The 24,569-nt window shown below is 41.7% G+C and overlaps 1 protein-coding gene across 1 annotated transcript in view; it reads left to right on the top strand.

Moving 5' to 3' along the window:
- LOC123754172 (dipeptidase 1) overlaps positions 1 to 24,569 on the top strand; it is a 279,527-nt gene that overhangs the window by 130,439 nt on the left and 124,519 nt on the right. The window contains exon 6 of the mRNA XM_069309114.1: positions 3,072 to 3,248. Within this exon, the coding sequence (XP_069165215.1) occupies positions 3,072 to 3,248 (177 nt within the window). The remainder of the gene's footprint in view (positions 1 to 3,071; positions 3,249 to 24,569) is intronic.

Here is a 24,569-nt window from a genome sequence, read left to right as displayed (position 1 = left end):
ATTTCTAACAGAAGTGTTAGAAGAACAGAAGTGTGTGTGTGTGTGTGTGTGTGTGTGTGTGTGTGTGTGTGTGTGTGTGTGTGTGTGTGTGTGTGTGTGTGTGTGTGTGTGTGTGTGTGTGTGTGTTTACCTATGAGTGCTTGCCTATCAGTGACCTCGGGGAAGCGAGGTCTAGCTCTTAATGCCCCGCCTACTAGCTTTACTGTACACGTTGCGTTAAAGGTACTAAAACCCTAAAGATTTATTTAGGGTTAATCTTACCCCAAAATATATAAGATATTAAAATTTAGGCAACCCTAAAGATGGGCTGCCTAAATATTTAGGTAACACATCAACCAAAAATGAAAGATTTGATAACTGTTATGAATGAAATGAACAAAATATGGGCCGATGTATTCTCAGTATGTTCACGTTTTGTTCTACTGGAACACCAGTGGGATACCTTAATGTGCAACGGAGAAACATATACAACTATCCTACCCTGTCCATGGCTGATATAAATGTTACAAAGACAAAACTATTAATTTTTTATGGCTAATTTAGTATTCATTAGGGTTATACTAGGTCAAGGAAGAGTTATATTAAGTGGTGGTTTTCTTTCTTTCTTTGATCTTTTTGGTTGGAACTGTCGATATTATATACATCAGTGACTGATTTCTGTGGGGTACGATCATGGCTGGATGACAGGATGCTTTAGTTCAGAAATTTTTTTCCAGCGGTCTGGCCGTTGGGCAGGAAGGAGCTCCAAATAGAGTACTGTCTATTGAGCTGCTTGTGTGAACTTCCGTAAGGAGAGCATTTATTCGATTTATGATGCTTGATTTCTAATAGACATTTTCACATCTAAAAGGGTTCAAGACGTGACCTGGGTTGCCTCCTTTCTTTCTAGTTTTTATAGTGGCTTCCAAAATCAAATCTATAGACATAGCTATGTTGTCATAGTCGTAGAAAAAGATATTTTAGATGGCCAGACATTCCGTAATGTCTTTAATTACTAAACATAAATGGAGCGGGTCAAGGAGAGCTCCCTATTGAATACCTTGTCAGGAACAGACATCGTGTTCCTCGAGAAGGCAATTTGATTCTCTCAAATGATAGACAGAATGAATAAAGACAAGGAAAGGTAATGAATAGTGCAGCGCACTGAACCTTTGCTAACCATGATGAAATAATTGATTAAATCCGATTGATCAGATCGTTTTAGTATGATATGGAATGTGGGTTCACGCTGCACAAGCGGCTGCCTCACAACCTTAGTGGCTCCCCAGCCCTCACTGATGGCTGCCTCACAACCTTAGTGTCTCCCCAGCCCTCACTGATGGCTGCCTCACAACCTTAGTGGCTCCCCAGCCCTCACTGATGGCTGCCTCACAACCTTAGTGGCTCCCCAGCCCTCACTGATGGCTGCCTCACACCCTTAGTGGCTCCCCAGCCCTCACTGATGGCTGCCTCACACCCTTAGTGGCTCCCCAGCCCTCACTGATGGCTGCCTCACAACCTTTGGTGGCTCCCCAGCCCTCACTGATGGCTGCCTCACAACCTTAGTGGCTCCCCAGCCCTCACTGATGGCTGCCTCACAACCTTGGTGGCTCCCCAGCCCTCACTGATGGCTGCCTCACAACCTTGGTGGCTCCCCAGCCCTCACTGATGGCTGCCTCACAACCTTGGTGGATCCCCAGCCCTCACTGATGGCTGCCTCACAACCTTGGTGGATCCCCAGCCCTCACTGATGGCTGCCTCACAACCTTGGTGGATCCCCAGCCCTCACTGATGGCTGCCTCACAACCTTGGTGGATCCCCAGCCCTCACTGATGTGTTTTCAACTAGTTGAAAAACTGAGAAATCGGAAAGAGTTGCCAAGAGCGATTGTTCAGATTAACCCAGCCTTATTATTATTAAGAGCACACCATCAACTCCCCCAAATGAAGGGACTGTTCGATACTTCTTGTTCTCGACCGCGGCCGTGCGGTAATTGCACCAGTGAACCTGGACTTAGTCAAGTGATGGCAGTGGAGTCACTGCTGTTATCTAGATAATTAATACATTAATTATTATGGACTTGGACAAAAATCACAAACAAGAATCTTCCATCGTCCGTTGTGTTGGTCTTCACTAAGGATCAATCGACACAAGACAGGTGTCAACTATGTTCTGATGGATATCGCTCATGAAATTAAATTTACTATGATTATGTAATTAATTGCCAGGATTTTGGCATCGTACTTTTAATTATAATGTTGGGAGCACAACATTGATCTCTATGGGACACACAATCTAGGCTGAAAGAAAAATGTTCACTAATAGTTAGTGTTCGATTATCACCGGGGATTATCACTGTAGGAAGTGCCGTACTGCACTACGCCAATATTACAACCTCAGGGGCATGAGGTTGTATGTGATTATATGATCATATGATTAGGTTATATGATCATAGTTCTCGCTGGAACTCCGTTACTTTAACTCCGTAATGATGCACTAATCACTGCGGTATTTAAAGTGGACACATGGATAATTAAACAGATGCTCTTATATTCAAGTATAATTATTCAAACACATTGACAAGTTAATTATTGTATAACTTATGCAAGTGTGAAAGCTAGCTGACATGTGACTCACATCCACGTTAACTATATGGAATGATTCTCTATAGCGTCCAACTGCCTTGGTTACGAGAAAGAGAAACATCTTGTCTACAATATCGCAAGACCAGCCATTCACCTGTACAGACAGGTACTGGTGAGTCCACCTGGTCCAGCACACAGGTCCGCCCCGTACTGGAGACACTACCAGGCCGGACACCACACCTGGTCCAGCACACAGGTCCGCCCCGTACTAGAGACACTACCAGCCCAGACACCACACGTCCAAATAACATCAAGCAATTACGTCTTCCCACACAGTTCCCTCTGCAATATGTATGACTACACACTGTGTTGAGGGTGAGGGGGGTCCAGGAGCTAGAGTTCACGCCAGGAGAATAGTGTTGTTAGCATTGAAAGAGTATGTATCACTATACGTCATATTTGATGAAAACCAGCAGGAAGACCCGAACGTTCATTATCTCACCCCAGACAGTGGTGAGGGAGATGAACCGGTTGGGCTTGATGGTGGACCTGTCTCATGTGTCTCAGGCAACGATGAAGGCAGCACTGGAGGTCTCAAGGGCGCCTGTTATCTTTAGTCACTCCTCTGTCTACGCTATCTGCAAGAACCCCAGGAACGTCCCTGACGACATCCTCAGGAAGCTGGTGAGTAGTACCTTGTGGAGAGAGAGAGAGAGAGAGATATGGGGGAGCAAGAGAAATATAGTGCGAGTGAGAAAGAGGGAAGAAGAGAGTGGTTGAGAGGGAGAGAGTTAGAGGGATCTAATGAGAGGGGGGGTGAGACAGACATGCAGTCATACTGAAATGATAAACAGCCTGGACAGACCTGATGAGTAGCGACAGACAAGCTGATTTAACAACGAGAGAGAACTAGAGGTGAGAAGATGTACGTGGAAAGAAAGAGAGGACTCTTCTCTCTCGTGTACTCGTATCAACTGCCACAAGTGACAGTTCTCAAGCCAAGTCCTTTCCCTTGATAATTTCTTTTAAGGGAAAGGAATTATCAGGGGAAAGCACCATGCCATTACGACTATATAACACTTGGAAGGGGTCAGGTTAAGGATTTGGGATGGGACGGGGGAAGGAATGGTGCCCAACAACTTGGACGGTCGGGAATTGAACGCCGACCTGCATGAAGCGAAACCGTCGCCCTACCGTCCAGTCCAAGTTGTTGGGGGTACTGGGGAGGAAGAGGACATATGGGTGAACAAGGGTGGAGTAACAGATTGATTGACTGATGATGATCAAGCCACCCAAAAGGTGGCACGGGCATGAATAGCCCGTAAGTGGTGGCCCTTTTGAGCCATTACCAGTATCAAAAGATGATACTGGATTTCTGTGGAGGCGCAACTGCACCCTGTGTGACGGGAGATGTCTCCAGGGCCAAATGGTGACCAAATGGTGAGGAGTAACAGGTTTGGGAAGGTTAATATATGGGAGGTGAGGTGTGGAGGAGGAATAAGAGACAACATTCGGATGTGTGAGAGGATATTAAACACGAGTAAACATATTTCTACGGGCTATTCATACCCGTGCAACCTCTTGGGTGGCTTAATCGTCATCAATCAGTTCAACTTGCAGCAGTGTTCACACCAATACCTTTAGTGATGGTCACTAAGACTTCACTCTCTCTCTGACTGAAGCATATTTACCCAGACAGTATCGCCAACGGTGCACTAACATTTTAAAACTTAATTCTAGTGATATATTCTAAGCCTCATAAACTACAGAAAGATAACAAGACAAATAGTACTACCAGAAATGAGCCGCAGATTGGTCACTCCCCGAAGCTTGCTTCACAAGGTCCTCAAATACAGCAAAAAATTCAAATTAAATCCGTTTTTATCGAGAGTGTTTCAAACCACTCATGATATTCACAATAAAAAACATCATAAAACGTATTTCTCTTTGTTAAAAAAAATCACATTGATATTTCATAACATTAGTGTTTTTAACGTAATGATGTGAAATTAAACCAAAACAATGGATCAAATGTCACAAGTGAAGCCTGGCCCCTGGCCGGGCTACGGGAGTAGAACGACTCCTCAAACCCTCTCCAGGAATGTTCCTGGTAAAACCATCTATATAATCATCTATTAGAACTAGCAAAAAGTCACACAATATAAAAGTCACAAGTCGCCTCAATTAACTAGTAACCGGGTTCTTTTCGTATCTAACTTTATATGGGGCTTTAATGCCTCTTCGTGCTCGATCCAACCCCGACTCATAGGCATGGTATTATGAACTGGCAGTAAAAGTCCAACAGAAATGGTGTTGGAACGACAATGTTTGAGACTTAGATACACTAAGGGATACACTTTCCTCTACACTAAGGAAACAAACATAGGAATGTGCCTAATGCCAAGTGACTGCCCAGACAGGTACAAGAGGAGTGTTGTTAACGCTTATGTCGACCGTGCTCTCAGCCACAGCTCAGGATGGAAGCAAGTCGACGAAGAACTCTGTAGGGTAAGGCAGGTCCTAGTCAACAACGGCTTCTCCATTGGTTTTGTTGAAGACATCATAAGAAGGAAAGTGAAACGCCATGCAACCTCTGAGGAGACAACTAACACAACACCTATACCCCCTATTAGACTATTTTACAGGAACTTCTTTTCCACAGCTCATAAAACGGAGGAAAGGGTCCTGAAAGATATTGTTAATAGAAACGTTATCCCTACAGACAAAAATCAGAAGATACAACTGACGATTTACTATAAAACCAAGAAAATGGCCAGACTACTCATGAGAAACTCTCCAAACACAAACAGAACGCTTTAAAAGAGACCAACGTCGTCTATGCCTTCAAATGCCCTCTTGGGGACTGTAAGCCTCAAAAAACTCAGTATATAGGCAAGACAACAACATCTCTTTCCAGGCGTTTAACGATGCATAAGCAACAGGGCTCCATTAAAGAACATATAATCTCTTCCCACAACCAAACCATCACCAGAGAAATCTTAGCAAACAACACAGAAATCATCGATAGATACAGCGATAGCAGGCGGCTTGACATCTGCGAGGCACTACACATCAAGAAGTCAACACCAGCAATCAACAGTCAATTAATGCGCAACTATATTCTACCCACTTCAAGACTCCGCTCCAATATAGAAGCATCAAGAAATATGGGCCAATAGGCCCTCTGCAATTACTTCCATTCTTACCTTCAATGCCCATTGTTTCGTGTTCTGGCTTGTGTTGAAAGTTTGTTTTCACCTCATCCAAAACTGTTGTAACATATCACCTCACCCAAATGCAGGTATAAAAAATCGAAGATGTTTAAGCTCTATTCAGTTATAGTTGTGTGTGTGTGTAAACTACAGTCTTTGAAAATGTAATAAGTTTTACAAAACGCGCCCAAGTGTCGCGTCAGACTAGAAATAAAAATGAATTTTGGAGAATAGATTTTTCAATTACCATCAACAGTGAAAAGAAACATAAGAAAGATCGAGAAAATTCGTGTTAGAATTACTAATCTTACTTTTTCGGTCATATTTAATAATATATATATATATATATATATATATATATATATATATATATATATATATATATATATATATATATATATATATATATGTATATATATATATATATATATATATATATATATATATATATATATATATATATATATATATATATATATATATATATATATATATGTCGTACCTAGTAGCCAGAACTCACTTCTCAGCCTACTATTCAAGGCCCGATTTGCCTAATAAGCCAAGTTTTCCTGAATTAATATATTTACTATAATTTTTTTCTTATGAAATGATAAAGCAACCCTTTTCTCTATGTATGAGGTCAATTTTTTTTTATTGGAGTTAAAATTAACGTAGATATATGACCGAACCTAACCAACCCTACCTAACCTAACCTAACCTATATATATAGGTAAGGTTAGGTTAGGTAGCGAAAAAAAGCTAGGTTAGGTTAGGTTAGGTAGGTTAGGTAGACGAAAAAACATTAATTCATGAAAACTTGGCTTATTAGGCAAATCGGGCCTTGAATAGTAGGCTGAGAAGTGCGTTCTGGCTATTAGGTACGACATATATATATATATATATATATATATATATATATATATATATATATATATATATATATATATATATATATATATATATATATTATATATATATTATATATATATATATATATATATATATATATATATATATATATATGTCGTACCTAGTAGCCAGAACGCACTTCTCAGCCTACTATGCAAGGCTCGATTTGCCTAATAAGCCAAGTTTTCATGAAATAATGTTTTTTCGACTACCTAACCTACCTAACCTAACCTAACCTAACTTTTTCGGCTACCTAACCGAACCTAACCTATAGAGATAGGTTAGGTTAGGTTAGGTAGGGTTGGTTAGGTTCGGTCATATATCTACGTTAATTTTAATTCCAATAAAAAAAAATTGACCTCATACATAATGAAATGGGTAGCTTTATCATTTCATAAGAAAAAATTAGAGAAAATATATTAATTCAGGAAAACTTGGCTTATTAGGCAAATCGGGCCTTGCATAGTAGGCTCAAAAGTGCGTTCTGGCTACTAGGTACGACATATATATATATATATATATATATATATATATATATATATATATATATATATATATATATATATATATATGTCGTACCTAGTAGCCAGAACGCACTTCTGAGCCTAATATGCAAGACCAAATTTGCCTAATAAGCCAAGTTTTCCTGAATTAATATATTTTCTCTAATTTTTTTCTTATGAAATGATAAAGCTACCCATTTCATTATGTATGAGGTCAATTCTTTTTATTGGAGTTAAAATTAACGTAGATATATGACCGAACCTAACCAACCCTACCTAACCTAACCTAACCTATCTTTATAGGTGAGGTTAGGTTAGGTAGCCGAAAAAGTTAGGTTAGGTTAGGTTAGGTAGGTTAGGTAGTCGAAGAACAATTAATTCATGAAAACTTGGCTTACTAGGCAAATTTGGCCTTGCATAGTAGGCTGAGAAGTGAGTTCTGGCTACTAGGTACGACATATATATATATATATATATAATGTCGTACCTAGTAGCCAGAATGCACTTCTCGGCCTACTATGCAAGGCCCGATTTGCCTAATAAGCCAAGTTTTCCTGAATTAATATATTTTCTCAATTTTTTTTTCTTATGAAATGATAAAACTACCCATTTCATTATGTATGAGGTCAATTTTTTTTATTGGAGTTAAAATTAACGTAGATATATGACCGAACCTAACCAACCCTACCTAACCTATCTTTATAAGTTAGGTTAGGTTAGGTAGCAGAAAAAATATATATATATATATAAATATATATATATATATATATATATATATATAAATATATATATATATATATTAGTATATTTTGGTAGCAGTCTTTCCTGTAGACATATTTTATTAAATATGACCGAAAAAGTAAGATTAATAATTCTAACACGAATTTTCTCAATCTTTCGTACATTATGCTTCACTGTTGGAGGTAAATCAAAAATCACTTCTCCAAAATTCATTTTTATTTCTAGTCTGACGCGACACGGGCGCGTTTCGTAAAACTTATTACATTTTCAAAGACTTCACAAATACACAACTGATTAGAACTTGCGTTTCCCTGATTTTATATCTACATTTGAGTGAGGTGGGAAGGGTGATGTGGCATTACATTTGAGTAAGGTGGGAAGGATGATGTGGCATTAGAGGATATTAATAGGGTATTAAAAGTATCAACACAAGACAGAACACGAAACAATGGATATTGAATAGAAGTGTTTGTAGAAAGCCTATTGGTCCATATTTCTTGATGCTTCTATATTGGAGCGGAGTCTTGAGGTGGGTAGAATATAGTTGTGCAATAATTGGCTGTTGATTGCTGGTGTTGACTTCTTGATGTGTAGTGCCTCGCAAACGTCGAGCCGCCTGCTATCGCTGTATCTATCGATGATTTCTGTGTTGTTTACTAGGATTTCTCTGGCGATGGTTTGGTTATGGGAAGAGATTATATGTTCCTTAATGGAGCCCTGTTGTTTATGCATCGTTAAACGCCTAGAAAGAGATGTTGTTGTCTTGCCTATATACTGGGTTTTTTGGAGCTTACAGTCCCCAAGTGGGCATTTGAAGGCATAGACGACGTTAGTCTCTTTTAAAGCGTTCTGTTTCGTGTCTGGAGAGTTTCTCATGAGTAGGCTGGCCGTTTTTCTGGTTTTATAGTAAATCGTCAGTTGTATCCTCTGATTTTTGTCTGTAGGGATAACGTTTCTATTAACAATATCTTTCAGGACCCTTTCCTCTGTTTTATGAGCTGTGGAAAAGAAGTTCCTGTAAAATAGTCTAATAGGGGGTATAGGTGTTGTGTTAGTTGTCTCTTCGGAGGTTGCATGGCTTTTCACTTTCCTTCTTATGATGTCTTCGATGAAACCATTGGAGAAGCCGTTATTGACTAGAACCTGCCTTACCCTACAGAGTTCTTCGTCGACTTGCTTCCATTCTGAGCTGTGGCTGAGAGCACGGTCGACGTATGCGTTAACAACACTCCTCTTGTACCTGTCAGGGCAGTCGCTGTTGGCATTTAGGCACATTCCTATGTTTGTTTCCTTTGTGTAGACTGCAGTGTGGAAACCTCCGCCCTTTTCCATGACTGCTACATCTAGAAAAGGCAGCTTCCCATCCTTTTCCGTCTCGTAAGTGAAACGCAGCACGGAACTCTGCTCAAATGCCTCCTTCAGCTCCTGCAGATGTCTGACATCAGGTACCTGTGTAAAAATGTCGTCAACATACCTGCAGTATATGGCCGGTTTCAAGTTCATGTCGACTAAGACTTTTTGCTCGATGGTACCCATGTAGAAGTTTGCAAACAGGACACCTAGGGGAGAACCCATAGCGACCCCATCTACTTGCTTATACATGTGCCCATCCGGGCTCAAGAAGGGTGCCTCTTTAGTACAAGCTTGGAGTAGTTTCCTCAGAATACTTTCTGGCATGTCAAGAGGAGTACAGGCTGGATCACGATACACTCTGTCGGCTATCATTCCGATTGTCTCGTCCACAGGTACGTTGGTAAACAGCGATTCTACGTCCAACGAGGCTCTTATCCCTGTGGCCCGTGCGCCCCGCAGTAAGTCCACAAATTCCTTTGGAGACTTCAGGCTGACGGCGCAAGGAACATAAGGAGTCAGCAGGCCGTTGAGTCGCTTCGCCAATCTGTACGTGGGTGTGGGTATCTGGCTAATGATTGGCCGAAGTGGGTTTCCAGGCTTGTGCGTCTTGACATTTCCATACGCATATCCAGGTTTATATTCCCCAATGATCTTTGGCAGGTGGAGTCCGGATTTCTTGGCGTTCACAGTTTCGATCAGTTTGTTGACCTTTGCTTTTAATTCGGCTGTAGTGTCCTTCGTTACCCTTTGGAACTTAGTTTGGTCAGAGAGTATGATGTTCATTTTCGCCAGATATTCGTCTTTTTTAAGAATGACATATATTGGCGACTTGTCACCTCTCCTGACAACTATCTCCTTGTTCTCACGAAGGCTTTTAGCTGCCGCTCTAAGCTCGGGGGACAGTATGGTGCTTCTGTAGTTGCCTCGATTCTTTCCTCCTTCTGCAATAAGTTCTGCTTGTAAGGTATCTTTGGTAGTGACCTTCTTTTGTGTCTCGAGGTCGAATATGTCGTCCAACAGAATTTCCAACTCCACTTTCCGGGCCATTTCACTCGGTCTGGACATAACATGACAGTTTATGCCCAGATTTAGGAGAGTGACTTGGTCCTCAGTGAGGTTAATTCCTGCAAGGTTCAGGAAGCCATCTCTTGGTCGTGGAATTGCCATAGGTCCTCCATATAATGTTGTTAGTTTCTTGATAATCCTTGTTTCAGTGCTGAGGTGATGTTGGTCTGTGAGGATGTCGAGGTGTTGTTCAATGCAGGTACGGATACTATGGTCGATGTTGCTATTTCTCCACTCGTTTGTAGCATGAAGTAGTTGCGTTTTTTTGTCTTTGATTTCATTCTCTGCCTTGTATATCTGATCACGAATCAGATCCTGGCGATATTTTATCGTGAAGGCTTGATTCCTTGCTGCTGGGTCGTGCACTTTAACATTAGTATATTTTGGTAGCAGTCTTTCCTGTAGACATATTTTATTAAATATGACCGAAAAAATAAGATTAATAATTCTAACACGAATTTTCTCAATCTTTCGTACATTATGCTTCACTGTTGGAGGTAAATCAAAAATCACTTCTCCAAAATTCATTTTTATTTCTAGTCTGACGCGACACGGGCGCGTTTCGTAAAACTTATTACATTTTCAAAGACTTCACAAATACACAACTGATTAGAACTTGCGTTTCCCTGATTTTATATCTACATTTGAGTGAGGTGGGAAGGGTGATGTGGCATTACATTTGAGTAAGGTGGGAAGGATGATGTGGCATTAGAGGATATTAATAGGGTATTAAAAGTATCAACACAAGACAGAACACGAAACAATGGATATTGAATAGAAGTGTTTGTAGAAAGCCTATTGGTCCATATTTCTTGATGCTTCTATATTGGAGCGGAGTCTTGAGGTGGGTAGAATATAGTTGTGCAATAATTGGCTGTTGATTGCTGGTGTTGACTTCTTGATGTGTAGTGCCTCGCAAACGTCGAGCCGCCTGCTATCGCTGTATCTATCGATGATTTCTGTGTTGTTTACTAGGATTTCTCTGGCGATGGTTTGGTTATGGGAAGAGATTATATGTTCCTTAATGGAGCCCTGTTGTTTATGCATCGTTAAACGCCTAGAAAGAGATGTTGTTGTCTTGCCTATATACTGGGTTTTTTTTGGAGCTTACAGTCCCCAAGTGGGCATTTGAAGGCATAGACGACGTTAGTCTCTTTTAAAGCGTTCTGTTTCGTGTCTGGAGAGTTTCTCATGAGTAGGCTGGCCGTTTTTCTGGTTTTATAGTAAATCGTCAGTTGTATCCTCTGATTTTTGTCTGTAGGGATAACGTTTCTATTAACAATATCTTTCAGGACCCTTTCCTCTGTTTTATGAGCTGTGGAAAAGAAGTTCCTGTAAAATAGTCTAATAGGGGGTATAGGTGTTGTGTTAGTTGTCTCTTCGGAGGTTGCATGGCTTTTCACTTTCCTTCTTATGATGTCTTCGATGAAACCATTGGAGAAGCCGTTATTGACTAGAACCTGCCTTACCCTACAGAGTTCTTCGTCGACTTGCTTCCATTCTGAGCTGTGGCTGAGAGCACGGTCGACGTATGCGTTAACAACACTCCTCTTGTACCTGTCAGGGCAGTCGCTGTTGGCATTTAGGCACATTCCTATGTTTGTTTCCTTTGTGTAGACTGCACTTCGGCCAATCATTAGCCAGATACCCACACCCACGTACAGATTGGCGAAGCGACTCAACGGCCTGCTGACTCCTTATGTTCCTTGCGCCTTCAGCCTGAAGTCTCCAAAGGAATTTGTGGACTTACTGCGGGGCGCACGGGCCACAGGGATAAGAGCCTCGTTGGACGTAGAATCGCTGTTTACCAACGTACCTGTGGACGAGACAATCGGAATGATAGCCGACAGAGTGTATCGTGATCCAGCCTGTACTCCTCTTGACATGCCAGAAAGTATTCTGAGGAAACTACTCCAAGCTTGTACTAAAGAGGCACCCTTCTTGAGCCCGGATGGGCACATGTATAAGCAAGTAGATGGGGTCGCTATGGGTTCTCCCCTAGGTGTCCTGTTTGCAAACTTCTACATGGGTACCATCGAGCAAAAAGTCTTAGTCGACATGAACTTGAAACCGGCCATATACTGCAGGTATGTTGACGACATTTTTACACAGGTACCTGATGTCAGACATCTGCAGGAGCTGAAGGAGGCATTTGAGCAGAGTTCCGTGCTGCGTTTCACTTACGAGACGGAAAAGGATGGGAAGCTGCCTTTTCTAGATGTAACAGTCATGGAAAAGGGCGGAGGTTTCCACACTGCAGTCTACACAAAGGAAACAAACATAGGAATGTGCCTAAATGCCAACAGCGACTGCCCTGACAGGTACAAGAGGAGTGTTGTTAACGCATACGTCGACCGTGCTCTCAGCCACAGCTCAGAATGGAAGCAAGTCGACGAAGAACTCTGTAGGGTAAGGCAGGTTCTAGTCAATAACGGCTTCTCCAATGGTTTCATCGAAGACATCATAAGAAGGAAAGTGAAAAGCCATGCAACCTCCGAAGAGACAACTAACACAACACCTATACCCCCTATTAGACTATTTTACAGGAACTTCTTTTCCACAGCTCATAAAACAGAGGAAAGGGTCCTGAAAGATATTGTTAATAGAAACGTTATCCCTACAGACAAAAATCAGAGGATACAACTGACGATTTACTATAAAACCAGAAAAACGGCCAGCCTACTCATGAGAAACTCTCCAGACACGAAACAGAACGCTTTAAAAGAGACTAACGTCGTCTATGCCTTCAAATGCCCACTTGGGGACTGTAAGCTCCAAAAAACCCAGTATATAGGCAAGACAACAACATCTCTTTCTAGGCGTTTAACGATGCATAAACAACAGGGCTCCATTAAGGAACATATAATCTCTTCCCATAACCAAACCATCGCCAGAGAAATCCTAGTAAACAACACAGAAATCATCGATAGATACAGCGATAGCAGGCGGCTCGACGTTTGCGAGGCACTACACATCAAGAAGTCAACACCAGCAATCAACAGCCAATTATTGCACAACTATATTCTACCCACCTCAAGACTCCGCTCCAATATAGAAGCATCAAGAAATATGGACCAATAGGCTTTCTACAAACACTTCTATTCAATATCCATTGTTTCGTGTTCTGTCTTGTGTTGATACTTTTAATACCCTATTAATATCCTCTAATGCCACATCATCCTTCCCACCTTACTCAAATGTAATGCCACATCACCCTTCCCACCTCACTCAAATGTAGATATAAAATCAGGGAAACGCAAGTTCTAATCAGTTGTGTATTTGTGAAGTCTTTGAAAATGTAATAAGTTTTACGAAACGCGCCCGTGTCGCGTCAGACTAGAAATAAAAATGAATTTTGGAGAAGTGATTTTTGATTTACCTCCAACAGTGAAGCATAATGTACGAAAGATTGAGAAAATTCGTGTTAGAATTATTAATCTTACTTTTTCATTCATATTTAATAAAATATGTCTACAGGAAAGACTGCTACCAAAATATACTAATGTTAAAGTGCACGACCCAGCAGCAAGGAATCAAGCCTTCACGATAAAATATCGCCAGGATCTGATTCGTGATCAGATATACAAGGCAGAGAATGAAATCAAAGACAAAAAAACGCAACTACTTCATGCTACAAACGAGTGGAGAAATAGCAACATCGACCATAGTATCCGTACCCGCATTGAACAACACCTCGACATCCTCACAGACCAACATCACCTCAGCACTGAAACAAGGATTATCAAGAAACTAACAACATTATATGGAGGACCTATGGCAATTCCACGACCAAGAGATGGCTTCCTGAACCTTGCAGGAATTAACCTCACTGAGGACCAAGTCACTCTCCTAAATCTGGGCATAAACTGTCATGTTATGTCCAGACCGAGTGAAATGGCCCGGAAAGTGGAGTTGGAAATTCTGTTGGACGACATATTCGACCTCGAGACACAAAAGAAGGTCACTACCAAAGATACCTTACAAGCAGAACTTATTGCAGAAGGAGGAAAGAATCGAGGCAACTACAGAAGCACCATACTGTCCCCCGAGCTTAGAGCGGCAGCTAAAAGCCTTCGTGAGAACAAGGAGATAGTTGTCAGGAGAGGTGACAAGTCGCCAATATATGTCATTCTTAAAAAAGACGAATATCTGGCGAAAATGAACATCATACTCTCTGACCAAACTAAGTTCCAAAGGGTAACGAAGGACACTACAGCCGAATTAAAAGCAAAGGTCAACAAACTGATCGAAACTGTGAACGCCAAGAAATCCGGACTCCACCTGCCAAAGATCATTGGGGAATATAAACCTGGATATGCGTATGGAAATGTCAAGACGCACAAGCCTGGAAACCCACTTCGGCCAATCATTAGCCAGATACCCACACCCACGTACAGATTGGCGAAGCGACTCAACGGCCTGCTGACTCCTTATGTTCCTTGCGCCTTCAGCCTGAAGTCTCCAAAGGAATTTGTGGACTTACTGCGGGGCGCACGGGCCACAGGGATAAGAGCCTCGTTGGACGTAGAATCGCTGTTTACCAACGTACCTGTGGACGAGACAATCGGAATGATAGCCGACAGAGTGTATCGTGATCCAGCCTGTACTCCTCTTGACATGCCAGAAAGTATTCTGAGGAAACTACTCCAAGCTTGTACTAAAGAGGCACCCTTCTTGAGCCCGGATGGGCACATGTATAAGCAAGTAGATGGGGTCGCTATGGGTTCTCCCCTAGGTGTCCTGTTTGCAAACTTCTACATGGGTACCATCGAGCAAAAAGTCTTAGTCGACATGAACTTGAAACCGGCCATATACTGCAGGTATGTTGACGACATTTTTACACAGGTACCTGATGTCAGACATCTGCAGGAGCTGAAGGAGGCATTTGAGCAGAGTTCCGTGCTGCGTTTCACTTACGAGACGGAAAAGGATGGGAAGCTGCCTTTTCTAGATGTAACAGTCATGGAAAAGGGCGGAGGTTTCCACACTGCAGTCTACACAAAGGAAACAAACATAGGAATGTGCCTAAATGCCAACAGCGACTGCCCTGACAGGTACAAGAGGAGTGTTGTTAACGCATACGTCGACCGTGCTCTCAGCCACAGCTCAGAATGGAAGCAAGTCGACGAAGAACTCTGTAGGGTAAGGCAGGTTCTAGTCAATAACGGCTTCTCCAATGGTTTCATCGAAGACATCATAAGAAGGAAAGTGAAAAGCCATGCAACCTCCGAAGAGACAACTAACACAACACCTATACCCCCTATTAGACTATTTTACAGGAACTTCTTTTCCACAGCTCATAAAACAGAGGAAAGGGTCCTGAAAGATATTGTTAATAGAAACGTTATCCCTACAGACAAAAATCAGAGGATACAACTGACGATTTACTATAAAACCAGAAAAACGGCCAGCCTACTCATGAGAAACTCTCCAGACACGAAACAGAACGCTTTAAAAGAGACTAACGTCGTCTATGCCTTCAAATGCCCACTTGGGGACTGTAAGCTCCAAAAAACCCAGTATATAGGCAAGACAACAACATCTCTTTCTAGGCGTTTAACGATGCATAAACAACAGGGCTCCATTAAGGAACATATAATCTCTTCCCATAACCAAACCATCGCCAGAGAAATCCTAGTAAACAACACAGAAATCATCGATAGATACAGCGATAGCAGGCGGCTCGACGTTTGCGAGGCACTACACATCAAGAAGTCAACACCAGCAATCAACAGCCAATTATTGCACAACTATATTCTACCCACCTCAAGACTCCGCTCCAATATAGAAGCATCAAGAAATATGGACCAATAGGCTTTCTACAAACACTTCTATTCAATATCCATTGTTTCGTGTTCTGTCTTGTGTTGATACTTTTAATACCCTATTAATATCCTCTAATGCCACATCATCCTTCCCACCTTACTCAAATGTAATGCCACATCACCCTTCCCACCTCACTCAAATGTAGATATAAAATCAGGGAAACGCAAGTTCTAATCAGTTGTGTATTTGTGAAGTCTTTGAAAATGTAATAAGTTTTACGAAACGCGCCCGTGTCGCGTCAGACTAGAAATAAAAATGAATTTTGGAGAAGTGATTTTTGATTTACCTCCAACAGTGAAGCATAATGTACGAAAGATTGAGAAAATTCGTGTTAGAATTATTAATCTTACTTTTTCGGTCATATTTAATAATATATATATATATATATATATATATATATATATATATATATATATATATATATATATATATATATATATATATATGTCGTACCTAGTAGCCAGAACTCACTTCTCAGCCTACTATTCAAGGCCCGATTTGCCTAATAAGCCTAGTTTTCCTGAATTATTATATTTACTATAATTTTTTTCTTATGAAATGATAAAGCAACCCTTTTCTCTATGTATGAGGTCAATTTTTTTTTATTGGAGTTAAAATTAACGTAGATATATGACCGAACCTAACCAACCCTACCTAACCTAACCTAACCTATATTTATAGGTAAGGTTAGGTTAGGTAGCCAAAAAAAGCTAAGTTAGGTTAGGTTAGGTAGGTTAGGTAGACGAAAAAACATTAATTCATGAAAACTTGGCATATTAGGCAAATCGGGCCTTGAATAGTAGGCTGAGAAGTGCGTTCTGGCTATTAGGTACGACATATATATATATATGTATATATATATATATATATATATATGTCGTACCTAGTAGCCAGAACGCACTTTTTGGACTACTATGCAAGGCCCAATTTGCCTAATAAGCCAAGTTTTCCTGAATTAATATATTTCCTCAAATTTTTTTCTTATGAAATGATAAAGCTACCCATTTCATTATGTATGAGGTAAATTTTTTTTTATTGGAGTTAAAATTAACGTAGATATATGACCGAACCTAACCAACCCTACCTAACCTAACCTAACCTATCTCTATAGGTTAGGTTAGGTTAGGTAGCCGAAAAAGTTAGGTTAGGTTAGGTTAGGTAGGTTAGGTAGTCGAAAAACAATTAATTCATGAAAACTTGGCTTATTAGGCAAATCGGGCCTTGCATAGTTGGCTGAGAAGTGAGTTCTGGCTACTAGGTACGACATATATATAAATATATATATAAATATATATATATATATAAAAATATATATATATATATATTTATATATATATATTAGTATATTTTGGTAGCAGTCTTTCCTGTAGACATATATTATTAAATATGACCGAAAAAGTAAGATTAATAATTCTAACACGAATTTTCTCAATCTTTCGTACATTACGCTTCACTGTTGGAGGTAAATCAAAAATCAATTCTCCAAAATTCACTTTTATTTCTAGTCTGACGCGACACGGGCGCGTTTCGTAAAACTTATTACATTTTCAAAGACTTTAGTTCACAAATACACAACTGAATAGAACTTACGTATCTCCGATTTTATATCTACATTTGAGTGAGGTGGAAGGGGTGATGTGGCATTAACACAAGACAGAACAAAATGTGGTATTAATAGGGTATTAATTTCATCAACACAAGACAGAACAAGAGTATTAATAGGGTATTAATTTCATCAACACAAGACAGAACACGAAGCAATGGATATTGAATAGAAGTGTTTGTAGAAAGCCTATTGGTCCATATTTCTTGATGCCTCTATAATGGAGCGGAGTCTTGAGGTGGGTAGAATATAGTTGTGCAATAATTGGCTGTTGATTGCTGGTGTTGACTTCTTGATGTGTAGTGCCTCGCAAACGTCAAGCCGCCTGCTATCGCTGTATCTATCGATGATTTCTGTGTTGTTTACTAGGATTTCTCTGGCGATGGTTTGGTTGTGGGAAGAGATTATATGTTCCTTAATGGAGCCCTGTTGCTTATGCATCGTTAAACGCCTAGAAAGAGATGTTGTTGTCTTGCCTATATACTGGGTATTTTGGAGCTTACAGTCCCCAAGTGGGCATTTGAAGGCATAGACGACGTTAGTCTCTTTTAAAGCGTTCTGTTTTGTGTCTGGAGAGTTTCTCATAAGAAGCTGGCCGTTTTTCTGGTTTTATAGTAAATCGTCAGTTGAATCCTCTGATTTTTGTCTGTAGGGATAACGTTTCTATTAACAATATCTTTCAGGACCCTTTCCTCCGTTTTATGAGCTGTGGAAAAGAAGTTCCTGTAAAATAGTCTAATAGGGGGTATAGGTGTTGTGTTAGTTGTCTCTTCAGAGGTTGCATGGCTTTTCACTTTCCTTCTTATGATGTCTTCGACGAAACCATTGGAGAAGCCGTTATTGACTAGGACCTGCCTTACCCTACAGAGTTCTTCGTCGACTTGCTTCCATTCTGAGCTGTTGCTGAGAGCATGGTCGACATATGCGTTAACAACACTCCTCTTGTACCTGTCTGGGCAGTCGCTGTTGGCATTTAGGCACATTCCTATGTTTGTTTCCTTAGTGTAGACTGCAGTGTGGAAACCTCCGCCCTTTTCCATGACTGTTACATCTAGAAAGGGCAGCTTCCCATCCTTTTCCATCTCGTAAGTGAAACGCAGCACGGAACTCTGCTCAAATGCCTCCTTCAGCTCCTGCAGATGTCTGACATCAGGTACCTGTGTAAAAATGTCGTCAACATACCTGCAGTATATGGCCGGTTTCAAGTTCATGTCGACTAAGACTTTTTGCTCGATGGTACCCATGTAGAAGTTTGCAAACAGGACACCTAGGGGAGAACCCATGGCGACCCCATCTACTTGCTTATACATGTGCCCATCCGGGCTCAAGAAGGGTGCCTCTTTAGTACAAGCTTGGAGTAGTTTCCTCAGAATATTTTCTGGTATGTCAAGAGGAGTACAGGCTGGATCACGATACACTCTGTCGGCTATCATTCCGATTGTCTCGTCCACAGGTACGTTGGTAAACAGCGATTCTACGTCCAACGAGGCTCTTATCCCTGTGGCCCGTGTGCCCCGCAGTAAGTCAACAAATTCCTTTGGAGACTTCAGGCTGAAGGCGCAAGGAACATAAGGAGTCAGCAGGCCGTTGAGTCGCTTCGCCAGTCTGTACGTTGGTGTGGGTATCTGGCTAATGATTGGCCGAAGTGGGTTTCCAGGCTTGTGCGTCTTGACATTTCCATACGCATATCCAGGTTTATATTCCCCAATGATCTTTGGCAGGTGGAGTCCGGATTTCTTGGCGTTCACAGTTTCGATCAGTTTGTTGACCTTTGCTTTTAATTCGGCTGTATTGTCCTTCGTTACCCTTTGGAACTTAGTTTGGTCAGAGAGTATGATGTTCATTTTCGCCAGATATTCGTCTTTTTTAAGAATGACATATATTGGCGACTTGTCACCTCTCCTGACAACTATCTCCTTGTTCTCACGAAGGCTTTTAGCTGCCGCTTTAAGCTCGGGGGACAGTATGGTGCTTCTGTAGTTGCCTCGATTCTTTCCTCCTTCTGCAATAAGTTCTGCTTGTAAGGTATCTTTGGTAGTGACCTTCTTTTGTGTCTCGAGGTCGAATATGTCGTTATCCCTACAGACAAAAATCAGAGGATACAACTGACGATTTACTATAAAACCAGAAAAACGGCCAGCCTACTTATGAGAAACTCTCCAGACACAAAACAGAACGCTTTAAAAGAGACTAACGTCGTCTATGCCTTCAAATGCCCACTTGGGGACTGTAAGCTCCAAAAAACCCAGTATATAGGCAAGACAACAACATCTCTTTCTAGGCGTTTAACGATGCATAAGCAACAGGGCTCCATTAAGGAACATATAATCTCTTCCCACAACCAAACCATCGCCAGAGAAATCCTAGTAAACAACACAGAAATCATCGATAGATACAGCGATAGCAGGCGGCTTGACGTTTGCGAGGCACTACACATCAAGAAGTCAACACCAGCAATCAACAGCCAATTATTGCACAACTATATTCTACCCACCTCAAGACTCCGCTCCAATATAGAGGCATCAAGAAATATGGACCAATAGGCTTTCTACAAACACTTCTATTCAATATCCATTGCTTCGTGTTCTGTCTTGTGTTGATGAAATTAATACCCTATTAATACCACATTTTGTTCTGTCTTGTGTTAATGCCACATCACCCCTTCCACCTCACTCAAATGTAGATATAAAATCGGAGATACGTAAGTTCTATTCAGTTGTGTATTTGTGAACTAAAGTCTTTGAAAATGTAATAAGTTTTACGAAACGCGCCCGTGTCGCGTCAGACTAGAAATAAAAATGAATTTTGGAGAATTAATTTTTGCTTTACCTCCAACAGTGAAGCGTAATGTACGAAAGATTGAGAAAATTCGTGTTAGAATTATTAATCTTACTTTTTCGGTCATATTTAATAATATATATATATATATATATATATATATATATATATATATATATATATATATATATATATATATATATATATATATATATATATATTGTGACGGTAACGCGTTGGTGTTCGGCTGTTCAAAGCTAGGGGTATGGCCTCGTCACATAGTATTAAAAAAAATAGAAAATCTGGAACTTCGTCTGTGGTAAGGTAAGGAGAAGACACACAAAACACAAGTAAATTTTAACAATGAAATTTTAATTACGTTAAAGAAATAAAACATGAATAAAATGGACAAACAAATTTGTATAATAAAATCAATCAATCAAAATAATAAGAATAATTAAATGACACAATGAAAAGTTACGTTAAGACAAAATAACAAGAAGTGCAATATACAAGTATATGAAAGGTGCTGGAATATTGGCTTTAAGCTATCACCTCTCTCAGTATACGTACGCTAAAGCTTACGTCTAGCAGGGAGAAGTGTTAACTGTGAAAGCACGGAATATTCTGAGGACTGAGGTCGTGGCGGCCCCAGACATCAAGTAGTATGGGGGGGGGGAGTGCAGTTGCAGCCCGACCGGCGACCAATCAGAGGAGCCGGCAGCAAGACGGGTAGTTTGGCGGTTTGAGTCTGAGCAGGTGTTCCTGGCTGCATACGTTTTGCGCTCTGGCAAACCTTGGAGATGTTGTTGTCGTTGTTGGACATTTCTTCCATAGTAGTTTTATATAGTTGTAACGACGTAATTGTGGAGGGAAGAGCAGGCTCAATCTCTTGAAGGAGATTATTGTCACAACTCTCCCCCGAAGCCTGCGGTTCTGGAAGAAGTACGTCGTTATGTGGTGGAGTAATGGATGGAGTCGCTTCTACTTCATAAACTCTGGAGAGATCATGGGCCAAGATGTTGTCGGACTCTTGGTATAGCGTGTCTCCAGGTTGAATTTCTGCAGTTAGCAAGCCCATAGTAGAAGACGTTGAGATGAGAAGTGGGCGTGCTGCAGGAGGTGTAGGGTGGTGTGGTCCGTGTTGATGGTGGACCGAGCACTTTTCAGGTGTGGAGTGAAGTGCTGGAGCTTCAGGATGATGAAGAGTAGCTCCTTGCCAATTGTTCCGTAGTTCCTTGTAGCAGTAGTCGCTGACAGGTGTATTCTCGCCTCGTTGCTGCATCACGACACCACCAACGTCGGTACCACTGGCGTCGACATGGAGGATGAAGGGCTTATCTGACGAGGTGAGAGTGGAATTAGAATAGGGCAAAGGAGCACGATTATTATCCTGAAAGCATTTGGGAAGATCATTAAGGATTTCGGAATTAGAAAGCGCTGACTCCTTGTCAGGGCTTTCGGGAGGAGAAGCTGGGATGGTCTCACTGTGGATGTAGGGTTCTGTGAAGGAAGAACAGTTAGTCAGGACAGTGGGAGGAGTACCATTATATTGCTTCAGGAGGTTGACGTGGCACAGCTGGGTCTTCCGCCGCCTATCTGGAGTCTCTATTACGTAGTTGTTATTATTCCTGCACTCTTTGACGCAGTAGGGTCCTGAAAACCTGTTTTGTAAAGGTGAACCTGGGATAGGGAAATATGTAAGGACGAAGTCTCCCGGCTTGAATTTTCTTACTTTGCTGGTCTGGTCGTAATGAGTCTTCATTCTCTCCTGGGCTTTCAATAGATTATCATGGGCAAAACGGTGGACTCTCTCTAGAATGTGTTGAAGGTTTTGAAGAAACTGGGGCACATTCTGATGCTCACTGAAGGTGGCATCTCTGAGAGAGTCTTTGAAAGCCTTAAGGGGAGTACGGCACTTACGGCCGTAGAGCATCTCATAAGGAGATACTCCTAGGGACTCATTGGGGAGACTTCTGTAAATACACATTATAAGGTCAATCTGCTTATCCCAATCCTTCGAGGTTTCACTACAAAACTTTTTCAAGAGTGCTTTGATTGTCTGATGACTACGTTCAAGAGAACCCTGTGAAGCAGGATGATAGGGGCTGGACAATACCTGTTTGATGTTGAACTCCTCCAGTGTCCTTTTGAAGAGATCACTGGTGAAGTTGGTACCACAGTCGCTCTGAATCTCCCTGGGAAATCCGTATTGAGTGAAGATCTTCAATAGATGTTTTATAACCGTAGCAGCCGTGATGTTCTTCACTGGAACTGCTATGGGAAATCTGGTGGTAGGACACAGGATGGTTAGGATGTAGGCGTTACCTGAACTGGTCCGAGGTAAAGGACCGACACAGTCTATTATGAGTCTGTGGAAAGGTTCCGCAGGCACCTGTATGGGAATCAGTGGCGCTCTGGGAATGGAGATGTTCGGTTTGCCTGCCATCTGACACGTATGACACTGTTTTACGTACTGTTTGACGTTATTTACCATACCTGGCCAGTAGTAGTCTTGACGAATTCCATGGTAAGTCTTGTTGAAGCCGTAGTGGAAGAGTGCTCCGTGGGCCAGGTGTAGAATAGTGGGCCGCAGGCTGGTGGGAATCACAAGTTGTTCGATGTTGGCCCAATCGTCCTCCTCCTTCAGTTTACTGGGTCTATATCTGCGGTAGAGCAAGTCGTTCTCTAGGAAGAACCCAGGAATACTGTCGGGTTGAGTCTCAGCCTGGAAAAACAATGGTGTTAAAGTAAGATCTTCCCTCTGCAACTTACGGAACTCCAACTTGGTCAGATGCGGGGGGAGTTTCTGAGGGTCTTGAGGGACAGCGGTAGCAGTAGAGTCAGCTGGCTGTGGACGTGCGGCTTGTGCACGGGTGGTCACGAGAACCGGAGGAGAAACTTCATCACTCTCTTGAACCTCTGCTGGAACATACTCTAGAATAGGGTTACTTGGCACAGAGTTACACACCTGGGGTTTGTCCATGACGATGAGGTTGGTCGGTTGCAGGTCTTCTGCCAAGTCGTTGCCTAGGAGAAGTTGCACTCCAGGCATGGGAAAAGGCTTTTCCCTGACGGCGACTTGGACTTCCCCGTTCACGTAGGGACAATCCAGGTGGACTCTGGTGAGAGGGTATGGAGTGGTAGCAGTGAGGTCAGTGATGAAGACAGTTTCTCCGGTGTAGGTGATGTTGGGCACAGCCGACTTCAAGATGATCGATTGAAGAGCCGCTGTGTCCCTCAAGATCTTCAATTTGGAACGTCCCTCCGGATTTGAACCGTTGGCAGAGACAGTTCCAGTATACAGGTGGTTACTGAAAAGAGAAAGATCATTAATATTAACACCAACATTCATCACAGGCTTACCGGACTTAGGAGGAGTTGGTTTGGGTTTTTGTTGGTCAGTGGTTCCCTTGTATTGAGACTTACCACACTTGTCTATGGTATGTCCATAGAGTCTACAATACTTGCAGTACAGTTGTGAACCAGCTTGATCGGGGCTCACTTTCTCGTAACTGTACCACGACTTCTTACTGGAGGATGGTTCGGGTGTCAGCCGGTGGATGAGGCTGTAAGTGTCAGCCGACTTAGCACACTTCAGGTAGTCGGTTTCTTCTTTATCTGCTAAGTAGAGGCGGACAGGAGGCGGCACACGTCTCAAGAATTCTTCAACAAGCATCAGGTTGACGAGTTCTGTAAAAGTAAAGACATGTGCTGCTTCCAGCCATTTCATGAAATACCTCCGTTTCGTGTTAGCAAACTCGAGGAAGGTAGTGGTACTTGCCTTCAGGTGGTCACGGAATTTCCTTCTATAACTTTCTGTGGAAAGTAGGTAGGCGTCTAACACTGCTTGTTTCAGAGTGTGGTAGTCATTCTCAGACGCCAAAGTACTGAGTGTGACTGCAGCTCTACCTGTAAGATGAACTCTGAGAAGTGTGGACCATTGGTCGACAGGCCAACTGAGTTGATTAGCAAGGGTTTCAAAGGTGGTGAAAACACATCAACTTCTTCTTCT

Source organism: Procambarus clarkii, chromosome 6, assembly GCF_040958095.1.
Source record: "Procambarus clarkii isolate CNS0578487 chromosome 6, FALCON_Pclarkii_2.0, whole genome shotgun sequence".
In the NCBI taxonomy this organism is placed as follows: domain Eukaryota; kingdom Metazoa; phylum Arthropoda; class Malacostraca; order Decapoda; family Cambaridae; genus Procambarus; species Procambarus clarkii.
The sequence above is the reverse complement of the archived record's forward strand: the minus strand, read 5'-3'. Positions and strand labels throughout refer to the sequence as shown.